Source organism: Podarcis gaigeae (genome assembly GCF_964106915.1).
Source record: "Podarcis gaigeae genome assembly, chromosome: 5".
NCBI lineage: Eukaryota > Metazoa > Chordata > Lepidosauria > Squamata > Lacertidae > Podarcis > Podarcis gaigeae.
In genome coordinates this window covers 46,937,226-46,956,291 of record NC_139681.1, presented here as the reverse complement: position 1 = coordinate 46,956,291, position 19,066 = coordinate 46,937,226, and the positions used below count along the sequence as shown (strand labels likewise).

The 19,066-nt window shown below is 42.6% G+C and overlaps 2 protein-coding genes across 7 annotated transcripts in view; both read left to right on the top strand.

Moving 5' to 3' along the window:
• Window positions 1-2,693, top strand: part of BTBD16 (BTB domain containing 16) — a 28,799-nt gene extending 26,106 nt beyond the window's left edge. Inside the window, exons 14-17 of the mRNA XM_083741385.1 lie at window positions 280-357; window positions 998-1,096; window positions 2,167-2,355; window positions 2,469-2,693. Coding sequence (XP_083597511.1) covers window positions 280-357; window positions 998-1,096; window positions 2,167-2,355; window positions 2,469-2,537 — 435 coding nt within the window. The 3' untranslated portion in view covers window positions 2,538-2,693. The remainder of the gene's footprint in view (window positions 1-279; window positions 358-997; window positions 1,097-2,166; window positions 2,356-2,468) is intronic.
• A 9,644-nt stretch (window positions 2,694-12,337) lies between these two features.
• PLEKHA1 (pleckstrin homology domain containing A1) overlaps window positions 12,338-19,066 on the top strand; it is a 39,316-nt gene continuing 32,587 nt past the window's right edge. For 4 of the 6 annotated variants that reach the window (XM_083741461.1, XM_083741464.1, XM_083741463.1 and 1 more), the window contains exon 1: window positions 12,497-12,748. The gene's annotated coding sequence lies outside the window, so the exon portion shown is untranslated. Of the gene's footprint in view, window positions 12,749-19,066 lie in introns of all 6 variants that reach the window. The other 2 variants (XM_083741462.1, XM_083741465.1) reach the window with 2 other exon arrangements.

Genomic DNA, 19,066 nt, shown 5'->3' with positions numbered 1-19,066 from the left:
AAGGGTCATAGTTGATGAACCAGCCTAAGCTAGGCATTGGCATCCCTGGCCACAGAATCCACTTGATACTCCTGTGTCTAGCTGGAATCCAGGAGTATTTCCTGACAACAAGCTTGTTCCTTCAGGGGGAGTACTACAACCCCTTCAGTAACAGGTTGTATACCTAATTCCTAGACATGGGAACCACCCATGTTAGGCTAAAGCACTGAATTGGCACCTGTGTTGTACTGAAAAAAAATGAACTCCTGAACTCTATATGAAGTTTTCTTTTCCTTTCAGCTAGAGAATGGTGGTGACATGGTATTTCAGAGAGACTTTAACACTCAGGCAGTGAGATTTGGTCTGGTGCTTACACAGGTAGGTCACTATTAAAACGTGAATAATTTCTACACAGGATGGAGGGCAGGAGACCGTCTGCTGACAAAACATTTCACATAACCTAACATGGCGATGGGAGGGATATGCATGAATAGTCAGGTAGAGAAAGAAAGAGAAAGGATTTAATATATATATATGCTAAAATTGGCTGAAAGATACTGTTGCTGCCAACTCTGAAATCACTGGCCAAAATAACGTTTTAAACTGTTCTTATAACATTTTTACCATTTCCTCCAATTGTTGATGTGTTTGCCATCCTGGGGTCTTTCAGGAGGAAGGGTGGTATATAAATTGAATGAATGAATGAATGAATGAATGAATGAATGAATGAATGAATACAGACTGAACCTGGGGGCATGTGAAGGCAAAATTGTTGTAAGAATTAGCAAGGTGAATTTTGTCCATACCTACAGAGTAGCTCACAAGCAATGGGCAACTGTTCAGTCTTTTGCGATGTTCCCACGGTCCTTCCCCTTAGAGGTCACTAGGTCAGCTGCTCTATTGAATCCAGACTTCTCTTAATGGCCCTCTCACAATACTTACAGATCTTTTTGCTGACATAACTTTGAAATTAACTGAGATAAAAATGCATTTTAAAAAAATCTCTTGGTTACTTCAGGAGCCAAGGTACCATTCAGAAATAATTTCCATTTATGGATTCTTCTTTGAGATAAAAGCAGTAAAACATGATGCTTCAGCCTACAGTTTTTACATGCAGGTAAGAAAAGCGTTTCTGTAGTTCTCTCTAACTTGGGCCACCATAAATCTTTAGGGAGATAAATAAAACATTGAACTAGGCTACACCCTAAAAACAATAAATTTCCACAAGGAAGATTGTGTCACTGGCATTTTTTGCTATAAGGAGGAGGGAAATAGTGTTAAGGCTGACTTGCAAAACTGGGCAGAAGTGCTCTTGTGCCCATTAGGGTGACCAAGGAATATAGGGATCCTACCCCTTTAATAGTCAGGTAGACTTGAGCAGTTCAGCAGGTGTAGCTAAGACAAAGAGTATGTATATATTGCCATTCCAGCTCCATTGCACTCCCACCTCTGCTGTCTGAAGTCAAGTACACATGGCATTAGCTTCAACTCATATGTATCCTGCAGCATCTCGAGAAATGCTCCTGTTGGATGCTTTCTCCTCAAACCAACTTCCTTCCGACTTGAAAATGCAAGTCACAGATTAGTTGAGGTGTATACAGTTCAGGCAGCCATTCCACATGTGCAGAATGACAGTTTCCTTGAACTGGAGTTCAGTGGGATGTACAGTTGCAGGTAAACAAATCAGATAATATGAAGACATCATCACCTCCTCTCTAGTTGTGAACAGCACATGAAATGCACGAGGGAGTGGGAGTGGCCACCTTGCTTGCCTGTGCAGCTACTAATGTGTACATACCCAAAGGAAAAACAATGGGAGCTAGGAAGACCAATTACGGTAGGTAAAAAGAGATTGATCTACAGTGGTACCTCTGGTTACGATCTTAATTCGTTCCGGAGGTCTGTTCTTAACCTGAAACTGTTCTTAACCTGAAGCACCACTTTAGCTAATGGGGCCTCCTGCTGCCGCTGTGCCACCGGAGCACGATTTCTGTTCTCATCCTGATGCAAAGTTCTTAACCCGAGGTAAAATTTCTGGGTTAACAGAGTCTGTAACCTGAAACATATGTAACGTGAAGCGAATGTAACCCGAGGTACCACTGAATTAGGATTTTCTTGGTGGAGGTTTTTGAGTACCTTCAGCTCACAGACGCTGACAAATAACAATTTAACTCTGTGTCATTTCAGAGAGTCAAGCATGCAGATCCAATTATATCTTTTTTTACTGCTGAACGGAGTCCTGTCAGTTTAAAGGAGACACGTGAAGTTAAGTATGAAATCAAAGCACAGTGTCAGATAGATGGGAAATGGGAAGAGTTCACTACAGAGAGACTTACTCAAAGGTTTGGAGTTAAGAAGCCCAGCTGTAAAAGCATGGTAAGTCGGGGAAGGAGCACTTTGTACATTTGAAAAACAAAATTGTTACATTGACTTCCTAAATAGCATAGATAGAAACTTGAGTGCTAACTCTTGCCTATTTCTGAATGCAGGTTTTGAAAGCATGCATACCATCGGTTCCAATCTATGTGACCTTTTCTCTTCTTTTCCCAACATCGTAAAGACAGCAAGCACTCTCTGGGCAGCTCTACTGAAGGACTCATTTTGACACCTAGCATATGCGTAGGAGTGCTAATATCATACGTCTAAGGGCCTGCACTGGTCAAGCAAGTGATCACATTTCGCATAACAGGAGAATAAACTGCACCCTTCCCTCATGCTCAGCTCATTTAGACATTAATCCCTATTTGCATTGTACTCTTGCTTCCTGTGGCAAATGCTGCAAATAGATTGCAATTGCTTAGGTGTAGCTTCAAATTACCAATCTGGTGCCCACTAGCAAATGAAGGGCATGAACCGTTCCTCCCACATGGATGCAAACAGCCGTGTGCATGGCATTTTAGAGAGCTTTCTTTTTCCACTCTCCCCAGCTGGCCTTCAGCCAGGTGCACTACAGCACATCTAGTCGTTATTGATTTCGGGAAGCCATTAATGTTGCTCACATAAAAGTGTCAGGTAACCCCACCTAGTCTAGCCCTCATTCCATTGCACAGGCTACTGTACAAATAAAAGCAAGAGCCACCTCCATACCAGGAAACTGGAGATCAAGCACCCCAAACAATCCTAATTTATACTTAAATTATTCTGCCAGAATCACCAACATTGTCTAAATCCTGAGACATAATCTAAATGTATGGCCTTATAGCTTTGCTCTTGCTCTATCTCAAATTGCCTGTAGAGCCCCACCAGATAGGTGTTTTATTGTAATCTGCAATATATTCTTGAAAACAGTAACAGTGCAATAGTGGTGGATGTATTCTGCTTTAGTTCTGTTATGCTTCTCCAGTTCTACCACATTTTCACTGTTCAGAGGGGTTGGAGAGCAACAAAAGCAGGACAAGAACAAACCAGAACATTGGTGTGCTATAAAAAGTTTGAGGATTTCAGCAGGACATTATGAGATGTGCACTGATTGGAAATGAAGTAGCGTGACTGCCTCAAAACTTTTGCAGGTACAAACAGTGTGGAAGGTAGGGTTGCATATAGCTGCCCCAATAGCATCAGGAGCATAAATCATCTTGAACAAGAAAAGGGATTTCTGGAGGGACCTTTAGTTATTCCGGTAATGGAAGGGGGAGGCGAGGAGAGCCTGTTTATGCCCAGCCTTGCCGGTTGCCAGTTGTAACCCGAACCACACTCCTTATTAAACCTGACAACTCCCAGGTGAGGTGAATTCTGGGAAGTCAAAGCAACTGCTTCCATAGGGACTTGGAGACACCACACCCTGCACTTCTCAGCTAAATCCCTCTCTGTTTATCAGAAACAACAGGCCTAGCACCCAGGTGCCTTTCCCGCCTTGCAATTCAACACAGCCTGTTGTTTCCCCTTGGAATCCCACTCTTTCACCCACATAGTATGCTTCCAGTGGAAAGGGACATGGGAGATCACAAGAATGCTTGGCATAAACATACTTCAGACCCCAAAAGTCAAATTGCATGAAGTTTTATTAAAAATAAAACAGGAAGAGAGGAGGACAAATGAACAAAACATAATGAGGAAAATAAAAGGAGCCTGTTGGTTCAAAGTTATCCAGCCTAACCTTGCTACTTACAAACAGGCTTCCGGTTTTCTCATGAACAATGTTTCCTTTATTTTTGGTTTCTTAATGTAGTGTTCTGCTTCTTCCTTTTGTCCTCCTGACAAAAGTGTGGTGTAGTGGTTAAGAGCGGTAGTCTCGTAATCTGGGGAACCGGGTTCACGTCTCTGCTCCTCCACATGCAGCTGCTGGGTGACCTTGGGCTAGTCACACTTCTCTCAGCCTCACTCACCTCACAGAGTGTTTGTTGTGGGGAAGGAAGGGAAAGGAGAATGTTAGCTGCTTTGAGACTCCCGAAGGGGAGTGAAAGGCGGGATATCAAATCCAAACTCTTCTTCTTCTTTTAAATTCTAAATAAACTTCTTACCATTGGCTGTGGGGTTCATGCATGTATTTCTTCCAGGCTCTCCCCACGGGAGCGAACCTGATGTTCCCCATAAGATCTCCTACCCACTACCTTTACGTGAACTGGATGGGTGCGTGACTAGGGTGGCTACCAGCCCTGCTGCCTCCTGTCTTTGGACTACAACTTCCAACTTTGCTGGTCAAGGGCTGATGGGAGTTGGAGTCCAACCACATCTGGAAGGCACCATGAAATGAAGGAAGATCCTTTAAAAGTCATTCAAACAGAGGACTATCCTCTGTCACACTGCATGTGAAAGGCAGCATGTGAAAGTCTGGCAGCACATCTCCTTGCCTTCGTTTGGTTGTAGGGTGTGGCCAAATTGGTTCATTATTTTCAGGGCTGTGAAAGTTTTCCTGGAAGCTGCTTTAACCAGTCATCTTGTCAATGACTGTCAAGGTCTTTTTGGGAGGTGGCATCCACCCTCTTGTTCTCTGCCACCCCATACGGCATGTGTGCCTGCTTTTAACATGCCATTGCTGATACAAACAATGACATCGTGGCAGGCCTGTTGTCTAGCCGGGGAGACTGAGAGGGAGATACAACAGCCATCTTCAAATATCTAAAGGGCTGCCACATGGAATATGGGCCAAGCTTGAGTTCTCCAGCTCTGGAGGGCAGGACCCAAATCAATGGCTTCGAGAAAGGAGATTCTGACTAAAACATCAGGAAGAACTCTCTGGCAAAATAAAAAAAATTGTCCAGTAGCACCTTAGAGATCTAAGGTGCTACTGGACAATTTTTTTATTTCAACTGCGTCAGACCAACATGGCTACCTACCTGTATCTAGAACTTTCTGGCAGTAAGAGCTGTTTGACAGTGGAACAGACTCACACGAGAGTCTGTTCTTCATTGGAGGTTTTTCAGCACACAGGCTGGATGGCCACCTGTCGAGTAGATTCCTGTACTGCAAAGGTTGGACTAGATGACCCTTCCAACTCCTCAGTTCTATGATTTTATTATTCTGCCTTGTAAGCTTGAGTTTGCCTTCCTGCGCTTCTGTGGAGTTGTTACAGAAAAATACAGTACAGAAGATTGTGGTTGGTGCTTACTCATGACCCAGATGAATAAAGCATACTTTGTTGTAAAATATCAAAGTGTTCCTGGCCCATTAGATAAGAGCAGCAACCTCAGTTTGGAAGCTAATGTGCAGGAAGACTGAGTAAAACACACTATTTCATTTGGAGAACCGTAGCTAATGGCCAATTAATACAATCCCTTACATGCGGTCAGTTGTGAGGACAGAGCACAGTTGCCTGTAAGCCTAAAATAAGTGCAAAGGCAGTAAAATGGTTGTCCTACTGTTAAAATGTGTGTGTGTGTGTGTGTGTGTGTGTGTGTGTGTGTGTGTAAGCACCCTGGGGTTCCCTGGAGAAAAGTGCAAGATATAAATTTAATAATTTATAGTTCAAGATACAAAAATTATTTCAAGAAATCTAACCAGGAAAAAAAGATGAAAGAAGAAAAACAGCATGGAATCACAAATCCTGCAAAAAACAACAACCACACAACACAACAACAACCCAAAAACCCAAACCTGCATTGTCCACCAACTTTCAACTCTGTCCTTTAAATTTAAGCACATGCACATCAAGAACAGCAAAGGTCAGAATCACAATTTGTATCTGCTAATAATACAAATACCCACAGAGTCAAAACGTGGGTGTTACAGGAAGCATAGGTCAGTATGTCAGTGTGGGTGAATATAGGAAACATGATGTAATTGCTGGCGGCTGTCAACGATATTTCTGTATTTATAAACAAAGAGTTCAGTCCCAAAGTCAGAGCTTCACCAAAAGAAAAGAACAAAATGGAAAAATATCAATGTCATAAATTTATCTCTGCATTATTTCCATTATTGTTTCTATTCTCTTTCTCAGGGAAACTGTGGTGACAAAATATATATTAAGTTAATAAACTCATATACTGCCTTTTTTTGGGGGGGGGTGGAAATTAAACCTTAGTCAAATTGTTGAGGCCCGCTTGGAACTAAATAGGCAGCAGTATTGGTGTAGGTTGCTTCAGCCGCTCTGTAAAAGTTGAAAGTTTAAGATTGCACCTCAGGAAGGAGCATGAATTCAGAAACATGTTGAGTTCATTTTATTAGTTGATATTTTTGAGAACTAGTTTATCCTTTTTGAGAACTAGTTTCTCCTTTTTGCATTCCCTTAGAAATAACTCCCACTGCAACCTCATAATGCACATTTACTGGTTGGTAAGGCCCCACTGAACACAATGGGATTTATTTCTGAATGAACATTTATAGGATCGCACCATTTAAAGTATAAAATTGTGGGCGGGGGACATATCCTTCACAACTGCTGGGGTAAACCACACCCCTTGTCTATCACCAAAATAACACTGGTAAGCTGAACCATTCATTACTTCATTTTCTACATGAATCACCTTCACTGAGTCATATTTGTTGCGAAAGCCAGGTGGATTTTTATAAACTTGTCAGTGTGTACTCAGATCACAATTACAACCTTATAAAGTTGATATCATAGGTAAAAACATGGCCATTTATTTAAATGTATTGCTCCTTATTTTTCAGAGGCATGTTAAGTGCCTTATAGGTTGCTTTTAATGTGGATTTTAAGAACTACCTTGTATGTTACAGAAGCAGATTTTTTTTTAAGTTTCCTTTGTTTAAAACAAATTGCATTTGTTCTTTTTTCCCTCTTCATTTTTGTTGTTGTTGTTCCCCATCAATTTCAAAGGGACAGCCACTCAATATTTGGCTGCCTGCAACTTTAGTGTTTATCATCCAAAGGACATGAGCTTTGCAGGTATCCTAATACCATTCCATGGCACAAGTCCTGTCAAATACATGAGTGATAGTAATAGTAATAATAATAATAATAATAATAATAATAATAATAATAATAGAACATCACAGTTTTGTGTAACGGAGAGTTGACACTTACTGCAGTGCTAAATTATTTGTTATTTGAACCATTTTCACCTTCTATGCTGTTCTAATCTCTGGAGATGTACAGCAAAAGACTGTACACACACCAGAACCTTTTAGTATTAACAGCAGCTTTTTAAACATTGGTTGGATCATGTCCAAAGGTCATAAAATGGAATGTGCAAGTATACAGAGGAGTTGTGTTGCTGGTCACTAACCAAACCAAAAGCAAGATTTTATTGGAGCCATAATATTTGATATTCCAAACTTAAAAATGGAAAGCGTAATGTTGGTGGTCAACAAAAGAAGTTTAAAGACTGTCTCAAGGCAAATCTAAAAAAACTGTAGTATAAACACCAACAATTGGGAAACATTTGCCTGCAGGTGTGCCAATTGGAGAACAGCCTTTACCAAAGGCTTTGAACTCAGGACGCAAGGGAGAAACGTGCTAAGAGGAAGGCATACTTGGCAAACCCTTACCATGATCAGCTCCCGCCTGGAAACCAATGTCCCCACTGTGGAAGGACGTGTGGATCCAGAATTGGCCTCCACAGTGACTTACAGACTCATTGTTAAAACCATGTTTATGGAAGACAATCTTACTCGACTATGAGTGATTGCCAACTAAAAAGAAGATGATTTGATGGTTGTGGTACTGGAAAAGTAAACACACTTTTCTGTTTCCCAAAATACTGTTGTTTCAGTGTTAGGGAAGTGGTAATGTTGCTACAAAAGAAGCACTATATTGTAGGCAACCCCAAAACTGCAGGCAACCTGACCAATGGGATATAAATGAACATATATCAGGCTCTGAATTGACTGTGCCCTTTGAGGGAACCTCTGGGCTGAAAGAAAGAATGGCCATAAGCAGAACTTCACTGACATGGCTATGATAAAATGACTCAAGGAAATGTCATTGTTTGAAAAGAATGGACCTGGGGAAGCCCTTTACCTGTAATGACATGGCAACGCTCCTCCCATCCAAAACAAATAACATGGCTAAGCTGAAGGTCACAGTTGCTTGTGTGCGGATAAGCTACTATGTATACTCTTCCTACCGGAATCGTACTGTATAGAATAATAAACATTTCCGAACAACAGGAAAGGAACAAAGAGAATACAAAATTCAGAAGAACAAAAAAGTAACCAGACGAACGTCTATGTTATGGGGGAAGGAAGTGCAGTGGTGTTAGTTTATGCTTTTATCCAGTGCTTTTTTCCTATTTAAAAAAATGTTTAGGGGTACTCTCATTTTCCTACTTATATTGAAATACTGCCCCTCAATGAGGCCAAACCTAGATTCACAAAATGTTTAGGGGTATGCGTCCACCTGCATCCCCTCAGAAAAAAGCACTGCTAAATGTGCTCCTCAGATGCAGGTTGCAGCAACAGTGAATAAGCTGCTATTATTTCCTACCGCTGGTGGTACATGACACCACAAAAATAAACAAGAGCTCCCAAGAACTGGCTAGCCTATGGGATCGAGTCAGTGCTTTGTGGCCAAAAAGAAAAGAAAACAGTGTTAGGAGTTTGTGGGCTGGGGAGTAGGCTGCATGCTGAGACCCTTCTAATTCTCGGAATAGCCAAGCTAGCTTCCTGGTGAGGTGGTGGGCCATTAGGGAAACAAAGCGAGTGGCTCTGTGTGAGCTGGCAAGTGAGTGGGCCTCCTCCCTCAACTCACGGATAGTTAGAAGGACAAAGCCAGAGCTGAGGGTAGGAGTGGTGTGAGCTAGAAGGAAAGCAGCAAGATGAGAAGCAGGGTGTGTGTGGGGGGGGGGGTGAGAAATGATTGATTTCCGTCTGAATCCAAGTCTGCGGCTTTGGGCAAAGTAAGGCCGTCTTGGGGTGTTAACGCTGCAAAGCCCTCCATTGCAGGCTCAGGTTGTATATATGTCTAAATAAACTATATATATCACAAAGACATCCTCATTCCAAGGGAAACACAAACTCTGGGTGAACGCCTGGAACCCCTGGAATCTCACCCCACTCAGAGATAGGGGTGGCGTGCAACAGTATTAACATTTGTAGCTGCCCTGCAGGCTCACCCGGAGGCAAATCTGTCTTGCCACAAGCTTGAATATATTTAGGTCTCAGCATAAATATAGAGCGTTTCATCAGTTTCTGCGTCAGGCTATCTGCAATTATATTTGCAAATATTGCAAAGGACCCAATAGGCCTACAGTGACATTCCAAAAGTAACCAAGCTGCATCACTGGAACTTCTCACGACATATTAAAAACAGCCAGTTGCTTAGGTCCCATCACATTCCTTCTATGCAGAATCACAGAAATGAAAACTGTGAGAGGGCTCAAAGTTACTCTCAGGGTGTAATCCTATGGCCCTTGGAGGATGGGGTGGAGGACCACAGGAGCCATAGAATAGAGATGTCAGAGGCTCAGCCACTGAACCCATTGAAACCAGTGTTGGAAGTTTTGATGTCAGAAGGGTAAAAAAAACCCACACAACCGACATTCCATGGGTGTGCCAAGAAGCAGCTTAGATCCAAAGGTCTCCCAGTCCCTTGACACAATCCCAAATTAGGGGGAAATTAGACACAGTTGTGTGCATATCTAAGTTGCTCCTTCCACATGTTTCCAATGATACACAAAATTGTGTGTGTGTGGGGGGGGGGGATTAAATATTTGTCATCTCCCTTCCCTCCACCATGGGCATAGCCAGGATTTTTGTTAGGGAGGCAGGCCTTTTGTTGGGGGGGGAGGCAGAGCCTCAGTTTGCCATGTATTTTTATTGCTTTTGATGGGGGCAGCTGCCCCCCTGCCCCCTGGCTACGCCCATGCCCCAACCATAGGGTTGAAGCCTACAGCTTCAATCAAAAACACACTTACTAGAAATCTCAGTAAGACTTGCTTCTAAGTAAACATGTCCAGTAAATGTTGCAAATGTGTGAAGTGAGGGAGGCAGCCCAGACATCCTTAACAGAAACAGAACAGTACATTCAAATCAAGTCAAATGGGAGCATTTCACAAAAAGTGCACAGAAGGAATCAAAGATCAGCAGCCACGATGGTAGCTGTCAAGACATTATCAGGCACTCTTTAGGAATCAGGATGGTGCCTTGTCAAACTTGAGTTATATGTAATCAGACTATGAAAGACTACTGCATTCTCCATTGTGTAAATTATACAATGCAAGTTTTGCTGGCACACGACAGACATTGTGGGTGAAAGTTTCGTCACTTCTTCATGAATCATGATACACTATTAGATGATGTGACTCTGGGACTTTTACTGAAAGATAATTTAAAACATTTGAATAATTGTGAATGCATGAAAAGCTGCTTTCTCACAGAGAAAGGAGCAAGCTCTATGACCCTTCATGGGTTTGGTAGAAAATGTTGCCATGGTAATTGCAAACCATTGTTCACAGCTGACTTCAGCATTCATTGTTGCATTCTGATTACAGCTTTTGTTTCATTATGAAGTGTGATTACTGAAAGCCTCCTTACAACAAAGATGTATTTTCATGCAAGAGCTGAGTATAGAAGAGGCCTTTTAGAGATTCCCCCCCCCTTTTAAGCCTGAAAAGGGGGTGGGGGAGCCCTACTGCACAGTGAAGAAGAAGAAGGAGAGTTTGGATTTGATATCCCGCTTTATCACTACCCAAAGGTGTCTCAAAGCGGCTAACATTCTCCTTTCCCTTCCTCCCCCACAACACACACTCTGTGAGGTGAGTGGGGCTGAGAGACTTTAGAGAAGTGTGACTAGCCCAAGGTCACCCAGCAGCTGCATGTGGAGGAGCGGGGAATCGAACCCGGTTCACCAGATTATGAGACTACCACTCTTAACCACTACAGCACAGTGGACAATATTAAATATTCCAGAGGAAGCAAAATTAAAAATTGATTGTTGTAAAAGTGGTTTTATGACACCATTGGAAAGAACAATTATTGGTCTCTCACAGCTTTATGAGGTAATGCCTGAATTTACTAGACTTCTGACTTAAAACACAGAACAAAGGAGAGCTTTTAAAATTATATTTACTCAGACTTCTCTGCAGTTATGAACTTGTTTAAACATTGATACATTTTATTGCATCAGCTTATGCAAGAGAGCATGCAGACTCGTACCCTAACGTAATTTGGCCTAATAAATGAAAGCACTGCAACCACATGGTATCTTCTGTCCTTTGACCAACACAGTGTGCTTTGAAACATGCTCAGCAACAGTGAAAAATCTATCAGTTTTTATGGTTCAGTTTTTATGCACTGAATTGCAAACAATGTTTACACAATCTTTGTATCGGAATCAGGAATAATGGATAAATCCCAGTTATTTGATGTCAGACCTCCTATATCCCATCATGATTACAAAGCCTGTTATGGCTGGCCCACAATATTTATCTGATTTAGTTATGTTAGTCAATATAATGACCAATATTATCTCATCTAGGTAATGAACATGTATGTAAGGGGGGTAATTATTTACTTATTTTAATTCCTACCTTTTCTCCATGGAGAGAAAGGTAGTGTACATGGTCAACACAGTCTAATCATTTATTTTATTTAAAAGAATCCTAAGCCACCTGCAAAAAATGTGAAGCAAAGTGGTGCACATGCTGCAAAAAATGAATAAATCCAATCCATATTAAATCTAAACAACAAAACCTGACAGTTAAAATAATAAAACAGGAAGAGCGAGATAAAGCTATCTGTATTGCATTTCTATCCTTGTGACCCATTCCACTCGCTCTCGAGATTCCACGCTTCGTTTTATTTGCAGTTTACTTTTCTTTCAATGGAGCCCAGTTACACCAATTGGGACTCTCCGCTCCCATTATTTCCAATGGACCTTCGGAGAGCTCCCATTGTCCCCAACGGGGACATTCCTGCCGTTCGTTTCAGTACTTCCCTCCCCCGACCCTAGTGAATACATGACAGGTCCGAGCCTGTAGCCTGAGTTCCGCGGAACGAGGAATACAAATCCCAGCATGCAACGGGCTCCGAAGCCATCGCGCGACGCGGGGGCAGGCGCTGGGAAGACTACACTTCCCATGATGCCTCTCAGCAAGAGAAAGCCAGGCTTTCGAAGCTCCCTTATGGAGCATTGCCTTCCTGGGACTTGTAGTCCTTCACCGACTTCAACCCCCACCCCCATCCCAAGCTTTGGCGGCGGGAACTTGGCGCATGCGCCCTGGGCTCGAGGGAGCAGGAGGTTCCTGTAGCTCACACTGAGGTAACTAATAAAGTTTCTCCTCTGAGGAGGGAAGGAGGAGAGCGAAGGGGGAGAAAAAGAGCTCCAGCGCCGAGAGGAAAAGAGGGCGGGACCGCGCCGGGGAGCGGTTGGTCCGGCTTCGTAGGGCGCTCTGCGTTCGGGGGGCTCTCGCAGGAATTTCCGCGGATTTGAGTGAGTACCGGCCGCCTGAGGGAGAGAGCAGGGCCGAAGAAGCGGGGTATTAAAAAACACATACAAACGCCCCACTTCCCCGCTTAATGCCGCCGCCGGCTGAAAGGGGTCTCGCCTCGCCTGAGGAAGGGAGCCCGGCGGCGAGGCGGCCTCTGTGGGGGAAGGTAGGGGGCCGCCAGGGCGGAGGCGCAGGTGGTCGGCTATGAGGCGAAAGACGGAGGCTTGGCCGGGCGAGGGTGGGGGGCTGGGGCTGCTCTGGTGCTTCGTTAAGGTGAGCAGTGGGGAGGGGGGGGGGTTAAACAGCTTCCGGGGCGGAAGGTGCAGGTCTGAGGGAAGATGGGAGGGGGCGTGGGAGCCCACTGGCCACGGCGAGGCAGCCTTTGCAGAGCCTGGAAGAGGCGGCTGTGGGCTGCCAAGGCGGCATGTCCTCCTCCTCCTCCTCCTCCCAGGGCCAGGTGCTTGTTGCCCCCCTGCAGGCGAAGCTCCTTCCTGGCTGCCGTGGTGGACCTTTGGCCTCCCGAGAGTAGGGAGCTCGGTGGTGGCGGCGGCGGCTGCTAAGCTCTCAAGGTGGCTTTGGGGTCTGCCAGGGGCAGCGCGCCCTCTTGAATGTTGAGGGTTGGGGTCGCGCTCCCTCTCCGCAGGCAGGGATACCCCGCTTGGTGTTTTAAGTAATTGGTAAATAAGAATGATGCGGGGCAGCGCCGCGGGGTCGTTACAGTGCCTTCATCCCCTAGAAGCGTTTGGTTGGCTGCTACTGTGTGCAGTAGGGTCTGCTGGGATAGCCCAGTGGTTAGAGAGTGAGACTCTTAATCTCGGGGTTCAGGCCCCACGTTGGGCAAAAGGATTCCTGCATTGCAGGGGGGGGGGGTTGGACCAGAGTGGTCCCTCCCAATTTTACAATTGTATGTTTCTGATTCTGTTTTTATGATCTTATGATCCAGACAGGGCTCCTCTTGGTAGATATTTCTTTCTTGTTTGTTTTTGGGGTGGGAAGTGCGGGTGGGGAGAGCAGCTGGCCTAGTTGCTGTGCCCTAGGAATAAGGGGACAGGATATGGTGTGTGTCGTTTGTATGTGCTCATGTTGAAACTGGCATGCTGAGGAGCTGAAGGATTACCTCTTTGAAATGGATTTTCAGGAAAGGCTGCCCTCTGCTTTTGCTTAGCTCTGCAGCATGTAGCATTTTCTCTTAAATGCCTGCGTACTCTTTGACTAGGACTCCCAAAGTGACTTTTTACCCTGGGGAAAACTTGGCAGCTCATGGTATAATTAACCTGGTAAGTGTTTGAGACTATGCAACATCCCCAGCGGTCAGGGGTTGATCTTGTTACCAAGTAATTTTTGTTACTTCAGTATTCTGAGTGTGACGCTGTGGAGACTCAGATCTTATCGGTCTCGAGAATTATAGAGTGATTTGGGTTGTGGTTGAATGCTGTGCTTTTGTAAGGATGGGTGCATGAATGCTGACAAATGTTTTCAGTGGGTTTTCGGAGTTATGACTTTGTGTATGATGCAAACTGGAATTTTGAAGCAGCAGCTTAAAGGCAATTAGAAGAGATACTTTAATTAAAACCTTATTTGCTTTAAGTGTTGTATTTCCTTTTTGAGGACTTCAAAAGCCTGCTAATACTGGGATTTCTAGCTTCATTAATATCTGTAAAGGGTTCAAAATTCCTTACCTAGCTGTTTTGGTTTGCCAAACTTTATTTTCACTTTATCATCACAGGATAGTAATGCTTTCTGAGAAATTTTGAGATGTATATATTTTCTATGTGCATTTATAATTCACTCTTTACAATAGTCTCAGGATGGAGAATACACATACACTAAAGCCAACAATTAATAATATAAACTAAACAGAAAATTATAACATGGGTATATTACATGGGGAGGTTTGTACATAGATATTCCTGAATTATCTTCTTCAAAGAAAGCGTTAATGTAATTATTGAGATTTTGACTTTTTTGGGGGGAGGGGGATGGATTGAGAATATTCTCCAGCCATTGATGTGCTGGGATATGCATATCTGGGGTATCTAGATTGCTAAGGGTAAAGGGACCCCTGACCATTAGGTCCAGTCGTGACCGACTGGGTTTGCTGCGCTCATCTCGTTTTATTGGCCGAGAGAGCCGGCATACAGTTTCTGGGTCATGTGGCCAACATGACTAAGCCGCTTCTGGCGAACCAGAGCAGCGCACGGAAACGCTGTTTACCTTCCCGCCGGAGCGGTACCTATTTATCTACTTGCACTTTGACGTGCTTTCGAACTGCTAGGCTGGCAGGAGCAGGGACCGAGCAACGGGAGCTCACCCCATTGCAGGGATTCGAACTGCCGACCTTCTGATCGGCAAGTCCTAGTCTCTGTGGTTTAACCCACAGCGCCACCCGTGTCCTTTATCTAGATTGATACTTAGGCCTAAATTGCAATATGTGTCTATGCCAGTGGCCAAATCCCCCTCTTGTGCCGTTTGATGTTTGAGTTGGAATTAGTAGCATTCTCACATTCTGAATTAGCATAGCTTAATAAGAGTACAAATAACCACAATAAAAAAATAGACTTACAACTGCTCTCATATATAGGCTCTAGAATCAATGAGGCATTTTCTAGTCTTCAGGAGATTATGTAATCATTAACATTTATAATGCAGTCTATGCAATCACCTATTTTAAGTGCCTAATATCAACATAACACACTGTTTCAGGGTGGGAATCCCCTTTCAGTCTGAGGACCATAGTTCTTTCTGAGCAACCATCTGGAGGTCAGATGCCAATGGCGGGCATGGCCGGGGCAAAGTGGGCATGGCAGTGAATGTAATGTTTACCTTTGTACAGCCTGCTATTTTCTACACACATTCCCCTCTCCAATTATTAGAGTTCATGGGCACATTGTGGTGAGACAAAACACTAAAGGAAGATATGAAGCAGGGCCAGTGAGTAGTGTGGTTGGGAAGGAAGTGTGGCTTGGGGAGAATCCCAAGGGCTAGAGGGTCTTATCAGCCCTCTGTGATTGAGGTTCCCCACTCCTGCGTAATATTGTACCAGTTATTAAGTACTGTATACATATTTTTTACGTATGTGTTATACTCAGTGCTTTTTTTCTAAAAAAATGTTTAGGGGTACTCTCATTTTCCTACTCTCATTGAAATACTGCACCTAAATGAGGCCAAACTTAGATTCATAAAATGTTTAGGGGTATGCGTACCCCCAGAAAAAAGCACTGGTTATACTGAGGAGAATTTAAAATGTGGCAAAATTGCTTAGTTGCCAAACCAGGTGTTAAGCTGATGTGGAGGGAACTACTAACATGAGTGCAACTTTTTCTTATATGAATTGCTTTCCATTTAAGCTAGTGATTTCCAGAGATAGTATTTTGACCATCAAATATATAATTCACAGGGGTATGTAAGGTCCAGATTTTGTTCATGCAACTTGTTGAAGTAGTAGAAATTGTGTCCCTGCTGCAAGGAAGTTCATGAAGGTTTGCAACTTGCAGAAGTAGGGCCTGTAGGCAACAACGTGTCAGTATGTAACAGTTGAAAGGGTATCTGTATTAATGGAATGATTAATTAATTGCTTCCTGGGGGAAAAGGTTCTTCTCCTAATACTTTCATTTCACATCCTCATCCATATTCACAGAATCAATGAATGTATATTTCACCAATCAATGGTTGCAAAAGTTCTGTTTCCATCCCCTTTTCTTTCAGATGGTATGGTTGTACAAAACAACTCTTCAGTTGTTTCAGTAACTAACTGTACTTCACTAAGATTGACAGAGTCTTCTCTGTGTGCTTTAGTGAAGGCACTGCAGTTGGTCTTGCAGTGGGGACCAAATGATGAATTTAGTAATCAATATGTCTATGATCATGTGTGACATCTAATCTGGAAATCAGCAGTTTGGACAAAACACTGAAGGCTAGTTTTCACCATTTCAGGCTTTGTGGTGTGATGGTGCAGTTGTTTCAGTTTTGTACCAGTGCTTCCCATAGGCATATGTTGGGCTACTGTGGGTACAGACTCTTCTTATGTTTCTGTGCATAAGTATGTTTTCTTCCCATTTAGTTGTTAACCCAGGAGATTTAGACAGTGCTTGTATGTATAGAGCTTTTGGCATGCTGCAGCAACTGCAGCTATGGTTTCTACTCAATTGCTATAAGGAGAAAATGAATTTCTGTGGAGGACTATCCTGTAAAAACACATCAAATAACCACCCAAGGAATTTATATACTTCATTACAAAGAATAGGACAGTGATGATGGAAAGATACAAAGGCTGTGACTGATACATAAATACTGATATATATATAGCATCTCCTCCCTTTATCGCTGAATTGCAGAAATAGTATTTAGATAAAAGGCCTTGTTCACAACACTTGTATTCAATTTTCAGTTTTGCAGGAATGGACAATCCACTTAATATTTTAATGTGTGAGCATCTTTCGGCCTGGAAATGAATTGGCAATCAGTGCTGCTGTTTTTTTGTTTGTTTTGAAAGGGGTTATGTGAATTCTAAATGGAGCTCCAGACAGTAATGTGGATGCTGTGGTCTGGACTAATTGAAATTTCAGTCTTTTTCAAAAGCAGCTCTATGTCAGAGTGCATAACAATAACCCAGTCTGGAAGTTATCAGAGCATGTTGATCAGCTAGCTGTAGTTGGAGATAGGCATTCCTAGTCACTGAGGCTACCTGTACATCCAGTGACAATGTTGGCTGTAGGAGTGCCCCCAAGCTATGGACCAGCTCCTTCCAGGAAATTTCAAGCCAGTCCAGAACAGGTGGTCTCCCCATATGTAAGATTTGAGAAACTGGCACACATAAGTCTTATAAGGGTTCAGCTTACTGGTCCACATGCACATGGTGCATACAACTAAAGCACAGAAGACTGGTTCCGACAGCCATCAGGTTCCAAGCATGCTGTCTTGTATATGACTATTTTCAGTGCAGGCAGAAATCCCATTATGGAGACAGTTATGCGATAAGGATTTCATTATGAACTGAATTATATGGTAGTTTGATTTTTATAAACCTGTACTTTACCATGCATTTCCTGCTATTGGAATATGAAACAGGGTTTCTGTTGTTTTAAAGGAAGGAAGTTAGTGTTGGTGCTTTTAAAAGTAGATATACTTCCTTAAGGAAGATGCAGAAACATCAGGGCTGTGTAGGTGTCTAATTTTTCAAAGACCAATATACAATCAAGGCATTTCATGGAGATTGTAAGAATTTACAGTAGTTCTGACAGTTTAAGCTCCAGACAGCGTCAGAAAATTGTTGACTTGATTCATTTTCCTCAGGTCTATAATAAATGTATTTGGCTAATCTGTGTGAAATGCCTATTGTTTGAGGGAAATAGTTTAGTTCATAATACTTAAAATCTATTTCTATAAGATACTAATGACGTTTCAGATTTGTCACGTTCCAATATGTTCTTCTTAATCTTCTGTTTTAGTCTTCTGTTAGTTTAATTATTTTTAGTGTATTTTAATTTGTTTATTTGTTTTTATGTTGCTCATCACTTTGAGGATCCTTGCTGGGTAAAAAGGCAAGATATAAATGCCTTTGATGTATTGACAAGGATTAAGGTGGAAAAATTCCAAGCATTTGGATGACTAGGATCCTAAAAATTGGGGCTGATGTCCAGAGTGGCTGGGGAAACCCAGCCAGATGGGTGGGGTATAAACTTCTTCTTCTTCTTCTTCTTCTTATTATTATTATTATTATTGAAATAGGGAGAATTTTCTCTCCTAAGATATTTAGGGTGTGACTTTTATGACAGAGATCTATTGGTAGAAGGTTCAATTTTATTGACACTGGGTGATATTTAGCTAGATAATGGATCAGAATTGGTGCATTGAAATCAATAGACTGAAGTTATTCAATTTGAACTCAGTGGGTCTGCTGTGGGTATGACTAATGTTGAATATTGTCCCACTTTAAAATGGTATTTTAAGCATTTGAAAACTAGGCACAGTGCATATCTTCAGAAGCTTATGTATGCTAACGTCCATAGTTATTTAGCTTTTCCTTGTACTGTGTTCCCTTTGGACAGTTTTCATCTTTGCATCTCTTTAGCCTTTCAAATTCTTCTTGAATGTAGTGCCAAAAATCAAATGGTGTCTTTTAAAAACAGGCTACAACCCCACAAAGAGTTAAGTGTGCTCAAACCCATTCCCCGCCCCCCATGGGCACTTAATTCTGTATTGATACAGAAGCTGGACCAGTGAAAAGTTCATTTAGACTTGTGAAGTGTTTCAGTTGCTTAGTCAATCTACTCATCTAGTGAAATGTTTTGTGAAGCCAAGAATGCAGCTATTTATGCAGT